The sequence below is a fragment of the Drosophila kikkawai genome, chromosome 2L (genome assembly GCF_030179895.1).
Source record: "Drosophila kikkawai strain 14028-0561.14 chromosome 2L, DkikHiC1v2, whole genome shotgun sequence".
NCBI classification, from domain to species: Eukaryota; Metazoa; Arthropoda; class Insecta; order Diptera; family Drosophilidae; genus Drosophila; species Drosophila kikkawai.
In genome coordinates this window covers 4,483,579-4,492,581 of record NC_091728.1, presented here as the reverse complement: position 1 = coordinate 4,492,581, position 9,003 = coordinate 4,483,579, and the positions used below count along the sequence as shown (strand labels likewise).

The window sequence follows — 9,003 nt, the reverse complement described above, 5'->3', positions numbered from 1 at the left end:
CAGGCTCTCCAAAATAGCATGTGGCTGAACAGAAACAACAAAAATAAACAAAGTCCCCAAAAAAAAGTTAAAATCCTGAAAACTAAAATAGAAAATGGCTAACGTCATGGCAGGACATCGCTGATTTATACCGAAAAGGATACCAAATATGTTAGTCTATGTAATGCAAGAATATAAAAGTAACTTTAAAGAGGCTTAACAATATTTAGGGTAAAACATCTATGAGGTCCTTTAATTTGTTATTATTTTAAGTTAATTTTCTCTTCACCATCGACACTAAATTATGGGCAACTCGATCTTTTGACTGAAGTCGTAGGTAATGAGCTTGGGAGCCACGTAGCCACCGTGTCCCTTGCTGCCCTTATAGTAGACTCCAACTCCGGAAAGAGGGACCGGAGGGTCCGAGACAACTTCTTGGATGTCAATTAGAGGCACAGTAGTCTGCGCGGCATCCTCTTCAAGACCCGAGTTTGTAAACTCCACATACTGGTCGTTGTCGCTGGGATAAGGCTCCGAGGATGTGGAGGTTTCAGAGAATACCTTGGAGTTTTCTAGGGCCAGTTTCCTCCTGAAAGAAATTATGATTCAACACACAATATTAATATTGTTCTGACTTTTTATATATTAGTACCTAGCCTTGTTGGTGCCCGCTGACGACCAGTAACTCTGCTCAGTGAGCTGCCCGCTCTTGAAGTCGAACCCTCTGAACTGTGCCTCCAGATTAAGATGGCCTCCAACCACTTGGAATCGTAAGCCAGTCACCAGGAAGTCGCTGTGATCCCTGACCTCAACTAGATTGATGGATCGATTCTGGTAGCTCAGCGCGTGGTAGTCCACGTCCTGCCTAACGTCCTCATCTGAGATGCTGTAAGAGTCCAGGGGCTTCCATTGGAGAGTGGTCCCGTTGATGACTCCATGTGTCAGGAGCTCGCCCTCCTGGATTTGAAGGTGGAAGATGCGATTGTGCTTTATGAATCGCAGTCCAGTGACGACTCTGAAAGGATGTTCCTGATTAATGCAAAACAGTGAGTAGCCAACTCACCTGTTTCGCCCCATATCAGCGGTCACTGGTCGCAGGTTGAAGTAGCGATCCGACTGGAGCCCCTCCTCATCGCACAGGCAGAAACAGTAGTCGCACTTGACGAACCAGCTAACCCAGCTTTTAGCTGTGTCCATTCCCCTGCTGCACCCTTTAGCTCTTCCCAGGTGGCGTCCGCCTTCGCCCTGAATGAATTCGTACCGCCTGTGAGAGTTCTCTGCCGACAGGCACACCTTCAGGTCAGACTCCACAAACTGGCAGTTGTGCAGGCGACCTCAGCACCTCGGCTGCTTGGAGCAGAACTCGTCCCCATGGCATTCCTTCTCGCTTCTCGTGGATTGGTAGTAGGCGCAGTCATGTCGACATGTCTCCTCCGCACTGAGATCCACCTCATTCTCTATGTAACCCTGCGGGTGACCTCGTCGTAGGTGACTCCGGCTTTGGGCCTTTGGGGATCGCAACGCCAAACGGTTTGATCAGCGCCGCTCATTTGGTCCTTGATCAGCTTCCGAGTGCGATTCATCCTGCGCTCGAAGCCCTCACGCACTATTTTCTGCCCCACGGTGAACCCGGTTCTGCCGAATTGTCTGAGGAGTAGCCAGGACAACTCCAGCATGGCAAGGGACTTTAGTTCGGTGAAGGCGATGTCCACATATACCAAATACAGATGTTGTTGGGGGGATTGGGGAGTCCTGCAAGTCCTATTCGGATATTTCTACAACCATAACCAAATTAATTAATTGAAGTTGGTTCTAACTAATTTTCAATTTAATATTACCTGATAGCCTTCTGCCACGGATTTGAGTAGATTCCTTTTACCCAAGGATAAGTCGTCGCTTCGTCCAAAGAACAAAGCGTGCAACTCTTCCATTTTATTATCATCGCGTTCAAAGGAAATAGTGCCTTCAGCAAAAGCAATTAGGGTTTGATTTTCAAACTTGCCCTTCTCATACTGTCCAATATACTTATACCGGTAGTAAATCCATTCCATGGTTCCTTAAATATCATAAAACTCCGAGCTAAAGTCTAAACTTTTATCTATGTAGCCGTCAGATTCAACGGCGATTGCCGCAATATGACGATTCTATCGGAGGGTTTATATAATTTTATTGTTACTAATAAAAGTAGGACTCACTCACCTTCAGTATATTTAACTCATCGATCTGCCTGACGATGGCTGCCAAACGACTATCCGTTTGCGTCAGTTTAAAGTTTGGTTCTTCTAACCTTTCCGACGAGACTGTGGTAAAGAATAGACACTGACAGGTTAAGACAGCGAACAGAAAAATTAGAAGTTCTCCCATCACGCGATTTTTTTTTAAATGTATTCCAGCGAGCAACGAAACCAAAGCTTGTTCTCTGTTCCAATGCTAAAAACTAAGTGAACATAATTTCTTTTTTATGAGCTGACTTTTTAATAAAGCTGCGACCTTATCAGTGTTTTCGGTTTAAAGCCACAGTGATTTGTTTATTCAACAATACTGAGTGCCAAAATCAAGCCGTCATGATATCTTTATCTTCAATGTAGCGATAAGAAAATCACTTCGAATGGGTGAAGTGAACACTTGCTTAAGCTGTGTATTTCTAATACTTTTCTTAATTCGATCACTATAGTTTGAAAGGTGATTAAACAAACGACTTAACTTTACTTTTATATCTTTAATAATAAGGAAATCCAAGTATCTATATGATGCCCAACTATAAAGTAGTACACCAACTCGATTATAAGCTGAAAACTTTAAGCAACTTGCCGCCCAAACGGTTGAAGGCAATGCCAGTCGACATGTAAATGCAATAAATCGCCGTCTGAATGCACTCGGCTACTGTCCCAAACCCCGGAATGAGCATCCCCGGACACTCTGGGGGGGTTTGGGACCAGGACCCGGGGGCCCTGGCTCCTCTAACACGCGGAACAGACGGACTCGGGCCCCGATTAGCGCTGCGAACATGGAAAACAGATATGCTAACGTGGCAAACAGCCGCAACAATTGGAGGTAGGTAGACCTGCCACGCCCCTCGGCGGCGCTGGGCGGGGGCGAGCCAATAAAGTGTTTAACATTTTCGCCCGTACATTTTAATGGGGAAATGAAACAATTTCGGTGCCAAAGTGAGCACAGCGGGTGGGCGCCGTGTTGGGGATGTGCGAATGGGTGGCGAGTGGGCGTGGCAACCACGCCTATATGCAGATTAAGCGCGCATTTAACAATTTTACGCTGCATACATTTAGGCGACGGCGGCGGCACAGTGAGTCCTCAGTCGGAGCCGCTGCTGCTGCATCAATAAATTAAATGCAGATTTCCATTTTCGAACATGCTAGCAGATAGCAGATAGCAGCTAGCAGATCGGAATCCACGGAGCTCGGCTCAATATCACGGCCCCTGTCGGGCCATCACAGCAGTTAGGCGGAGCGAGGAAATTGTTGCATGCAGTTAATTATTTTGCCCAGGTTTTTGTGTGCCGCAACTTCCACCGGACACTGCCTCGACCATCCAGAGGAGCGGCGACTAATTGAAATAAAACATGCCCGCTTCCTTGTTTAATTAAATAAGGCCGCAGTTGTTTCAGGTAATGATTGCGATACCGAATGCAGCTTCAACTCCGACTTCGGCGGCATTAATAATTCGGTTTAATTGCCAGGGAAATTGCATTGAACAGGCGAGAGTGTGGGCTCAGATGTCATTTTGCAGTTGCTGTTCCTTTTCCGTTCGCTTTTAATCAACTTGATGCCTCGCCTTCCCAGAAATCAAATCCCAAAATTCCACGCTCAAAAGGAAAGGTGGTATCGAAAGGCGGCGAGCGGCCAACTCTTCGATACCATTTTGCGGGAGGCGTGAAATGTTTGGCAACAGGAACAGCCGGAAGCGGGCACTGAAAACAATATATAGAGCCTTTTTTAAAGAAAATTTAAATATGAAAAAAATTATATATATCGTAAAAGGTCTTTGAACACCATTAATTAGCAAATAATGTAAATAATTTAATTAGATTTCGTTTTCTTTAGATCAATTTCTTTTCCAGTGCACTTAGATATGTGTCGGACCTAGATAAGATCCATTGAAACACACAGACAGACATTTGGCCAGCTCTGGGGCTAACCAAATCCAATTGGCCAACATTCGTATACGATTTCAAAAACGAAATCTGGTAATGGAAGGGTGAGAATCGGGACCAGGAATACGTGTGATAAATAAGGCTTTCGGGCGGGCCCGGTGTCCTCAACCGTTGACCGTTTACCTGGCAGCCCCAGCCTCGTGGTGGCCACCCCAAAAACTTCTAGCCAAAACCAAACTCTGGCAGGACAACAATTTTCCTTTCGCCATTCGCTTTAGCAGTTTCCTCACTCTCTCTCTCTGTCTCTATCTCTATTTTTTCACATTTTTTCTGTGCAGGTTTTGGGTTTTGTGGTCTCCACTTTCCTAGGTCCCAGCTTTTAGTGAAATTTGCATTTTGCTTGATTTACGGAAAGATTTGAGGCTATTGCAACGCAACTTTGATGTGTGTATCAATTTACCCAAGTGTAAAGGTTAAGGATTCAGATTGCATTCGACCGGCTCCGCTTGTTGTTTGTCCTGGCAAACATTTGGTTATTGAAGGAGGGATTGCTTTTCGAAGGCGGAACTTGTTCGGACGGAGAGCAAACGCTGATAGAATGACCGCACAGATAAGTCAATTGCCATTGCATTTGATTGCAGGTGTTTCAGCTGGGTGACCTGCCATTGTGGGAGAAATAGAGATGATCGATAGTGGCCTGGCTCACCCAAATTAAACGAAGTAAAACTTGTTTGGCCTATTGCTAATTACAAGACTAGAGCGTTTAGTGTTGAAAATATTGTTTATTGTCAAGAGACAAACTCTTCATTCCCCAAATACTAGTGTGAATAAGGTATCTTTTGAATGTCTCAAAATCTCGCATTCTCCTGCACATTGCTCTTAGCCTTAATTGGTTGGCTTTACCCCCGCGGTATGCAAATAGTTAAGTTCGTCTCCAGCACAAATCTTTTGGATACATCGCTTTATGGCCACCCCTGGCATAAATCCGGCGAAAAAACGTTTCATACTTTGTGGCTGTAATTTGCTCGAGCGCTCTCTTAACGACTTTTCTCACAAAAGTCGTAACCTGCCAGGCAGACAAACGCCGAAGGAACAGACGCGCAGACAGGCAGACGAGGGACAAACAAACAAACAAACGACTTAAGTGCAAACAATTAAAAGACAAACAGCTCGCATACAGCAAACACCCGCGCACAGTCACATGTCAGGGCACTCATACAGATGCGCAAACAAAGAATTCGCAGGAGCGGCCTGGGACACAGGATGTTTGGAGGCAAAAGTTTTCCTGCCGGCCCAAAAGTCGAGCCATGACATCTGAGTCGGAGTTTTAACTTTTCGAGTTTCCCATTTTTGCACACACACTTTTCCGACTCGGATTAAAAAAATGGAAAGTTTGACAGGAGGCGGAGTTGAGGGCAAGCCGTGGTTTCATCAGCTAATCAGGTGGAAGAATTCGTTTGGTACTTGGGATTTGTTAAGGCCTCCAATAAAGTCAGCAAGTTTACGCCTTTAAATAACTTTAAAGCCTTATAAATGATATTAAATATATGTATATATATTATAGAATTACCAGGAAATGTACTAATTGAATAGAGCCGCTGTGGGATTTTTAAAATAAGAATAAAGGAAAAGCGTATACTGCTTAAGTGTCTGCCATATAAAATGTATGAAGTGACGAACGAGTGCTACTGTCGAAAATATGCTTTGAATTTAAATGGCATTCCCCCGTTCACCTTCGGGCAAAGAAGCTTCAGTCGTTCTTTTCTGAGAATTTCTGTCTTTTGTTGTATTAAAAAACCACCTCATTCCATTGCATATTTTCGGTGAGTAAAACGTGTCAGCGTCTCGGGGCTGTCTTTTGCCATTTGGGAGCCCCGCTTTTCGGGCATGTCATTCAATCATTTCCAGAGGTGGAGCCTTTTGCATTCCTGCTATTAAAATGCCCGACAATCTGCTCGTGTTGGAATTTTGATTTTCCAGGTAACGTCGAGGGAGAGTGGGAAAGTCCGGGGCTGGGGCTAATCTCCCGACGACCACCAAACCGCACATTAGCACAACGGGGAATCCCAGCGAGCCGGGACGAGCTGCACAGGATGCTCTGCAAACATTTGGGCCTGACAGCGGCCCAAAAAATCGTGCATTGATGATGATAGCGTGCTGGCCCCAGCTGACATCGCCATGTCCGTCGACCATCGCTCCTTGCATATTCACGCCGCATTAGCCCGGCGTCCTGCGAGCCGGACGCAGAGCGTCGCATTTCGGTTTAGTTTGGTCCTGGTCGGAGGCATGGTCAGCGGCTTGTGGCGGCAGCCAGCTCGCTCGATGCTTTTGACACGATCTGCTGATTTCCGTCCCACCTGCACTGGGCTCCGCTCCGAAGGGCGGAGGCGGAGGATGAGGCTCTGGGAACTTGTGAGCTAAACGTATGCTAATCGGCTTGTTTGACGGTGGAGGAGGAGTCGCGGTGGCGGTTGACGGTTAACGGTTGGCGATGCGCCGGGGAAAAGCATCAACTGTTTGCGGCAGCGTCATATCTGCACATGGCAGCAGTAACCTGGCCACATTTGAGATAAAACTATGCCCAGGATTGCTTTTAAATGGCTCATTCAAATCATTTTGAGCGTGTTAAACATATTTAAATTGAAGTATACATTCTTAATGGGTTTCTTGTTGGCTTTTTGGGAATAAGATAATATAAAATCAAATATAAAACATTAAAAACAAAAAAAAAAAAAAATTAAAAATACATAGGAAATTCTAAATAATAAAACCACCTCCTTTTAAAGAGTGAATAATCTTTAAAAATATAATTCAACTTGTCATCGTCGCTCACTTTAAATGAATTTTCAGCATGTAAGGGTGAAAAATAAAGTTGTACCCTCGCTGGCTGTGAGAAATAATGTATTTTATTAGCATAATGAAGTCATAAACATTACAGCAGTTAACCCGGCCAAGTCAACAAGTCAACAGCAAAGATAAAATCAGCAGTCACCCACGTTAACTTGGGCTCTCTCTCTCTCTCATCCTGCAATGCGTGATAAGCGATCGCAAAAACGAAGGGGAACCCCATTTACATGCAGCGCAGGCCAAAACGGAAACGGAAGTGCCGAGGCAGCTCTGAAATAATATCAAAAATGGCTGCCGGAGGCGGGAACAAAAAGTTGCAGCTGGTCACAAATCATCTTAGGAGCTACGTGCTGCAACCGATGCCAGTGTTGTAAAATGCTAACGAGCCCCGGCAACCTTTGTTGCGCCACCTCCCCTTCTACAGCTTCCTTTCTCCTCCTCATCATCATCATCATCATCATCATCATGGTTGTCGTTGTCGTTGTCGTTGTCGCTGATGTCGTCGCTTTGAGTGACTTTGGCATGAATGCGGAAGGTGGCCGGCAGCTAATTTAGCTGCCATTGCAAAGTCAGCGGCATCTTCATTTCTTTGGATTATCAGTGGAGTTCTGGAAAAGGAATACTTCTTTTCATATAGAAAGAAAAGGTAATAAAAGTATACTCTTTAGATAATATTTTATTCATATTTAAATTCACCAAAAGAAATATTTAAAACCGAAAAAATTATCTTTGCCATATAAAAACCCTCAAAAATGATTAAAATAATTCCAAAACTTGATATTGAAATGCAAAATGTTAATTTCGAAAACGTTTTCCAGAATTGCTAGCCCTGATAGCATCTCCCCTTTCAGTTGCAGTGTTAACGCCAGACTCGGAGCTAGCAGCAGCTGCTGGCACCTGTGCGGCCCACGAGCAGTCGCTGACTGCAACTATAAAATTCCAATTTACTCCGCATGCAGTTACTATACTTTCTTGGCAACCAGACCCGCCTCCATCCCCTCGATCCTGCCCCGATTCCGGTTCCAGTGATTCCGGCTGCTGGCATTTCTCGCCTTGCTCTCTGCCTGGCTGGGATCTGTGCGCATGGGCTTCCCTTGCCCGCCGCCTCCCTGGGTTTTCTTTTAGCTGGCGCAATTTTATGTATTTTTATGGTAGGTTGCAGCTACTGACGCTGCTGCTGCCGCTTGGCCCGGAAAGCGGAAACCGAAAATTGCTACTTATTATGTTACTAACTTTGTGTTGCAGCCGCCGCTCAAAGCCTTCCCCTTTCCCTAACCCTGTTCAGCCCACGGCCCTTGGCCCAAGGCTGTCTCTGTGTGTGTGTGTGTGTGTGTGTGTGTGTGTATGTTGTTGGCTGGTGTGATAATGTCAGGTTTTGTTAAAATTAAATTGCATGTCTTGCTGCGTTGAAGCTGAATTATTGCCTCCCAGGGTCGAAGGTGTGGCATTCAACTTTACATCTCCAACTGGGAATAGTTTCACAGAAAGTTCCCACCTCAAGTGCGAGGCATTCAACTTTAAACGGCCCATAGAATAAAGCTTTTGGGCCAAATAAAGGCCACAGAGAGAAACACATACCCGGACATCAAACAATTTTTTTTAAGTCTCATGTTGCCTATTTTTCGCTACATTTTGGATACCTTTTTCCCCATTTTTTCCTATTTTCCCAGCGGGCGTCTGAAATATAACATTTTTTGCGTTTCGCCACAAACAGTATGCAACAGATTTTTTCTTAGTCGCCGCATGGTGCCGGCAGAAAAAGCGTTTGGGGAGGGGGCAATGGAGGCGTGGCAAACGGCGACAGTCGCCAATTTTTGCAAGCGGCATCAGCGCCAAAATGTATGCAGTGCTTCCGTTTTCTTGCCTTTTTTTTAGTTGGCTGTGAAAACCACACGCTGTGATTTTTACCGGCATTACGAAATATTAACAGCATACAGCAAACATAAGAAAAACGATATTTCCTTTTTAAGGCAGGCCGGGACCGAAAGGAAGCCGAGACTGGCAAAATTTGAGTAATGGCTGTTTGATGCCCCCGAGACTTGCTCTGTGTGGTAATGGAGTTGTCT

At 45.1% G+C, this 9,003-nt stretch overlaps 1 protein-coding gene across 1 annotated transcript; it reads right to left on the bottom strand.

The window, feature by feature from the left end:
* Positions 1 to 276: 276 nt before the first annotated feature.
* Positions 277 to 2,030, bottom strand: LOC108075772 (uncharacterized). The gene is made up of 5 exons (XM_041775785.1): positions 1,818 to 2,030; positions 1,446 to 1,754; positions 1,043 to 1,293; positions 632 to 994; positions 277 to 568 (listed from the first exon to the last, which is right to left on the bottom strand). Exons 1-5 carry the CDS (start codon positions 2,028 to 2,030, stop codon positions 277 to 279), a joined length of 1,428 nt encoding a protein of 475 aa, XP_041631719.1.
* Between the last annotated feature and the right edge of the window lie 6,973 nt (positions 2,031 to 9,003).

Excerpts from the sequence above, each read along its gene's own strand:
- LOC108075772 (XM_041775785.1), bottom strand. The coding sequence starts at position 2,030 with ATGGAATGGATTTACTACCGGTATAAGTATATTGGACAGTATGAGAAG. Across the intron at positions 1,755-1,817 it reads CCGTGGCAGAAGGCTATCAG|AAATATCCGAATAGGACTTG; the intron begins GTAATATTAAAT and ends TTATGGTTGTAG. Across the intron at positions 995-1,042 it reads GCTGATATGGGGCGAAACAG|AGTCGTCACTGGACTGCGAT; the intron begins GTGAGTTGGCTA and ends ACATCCTTTCAG.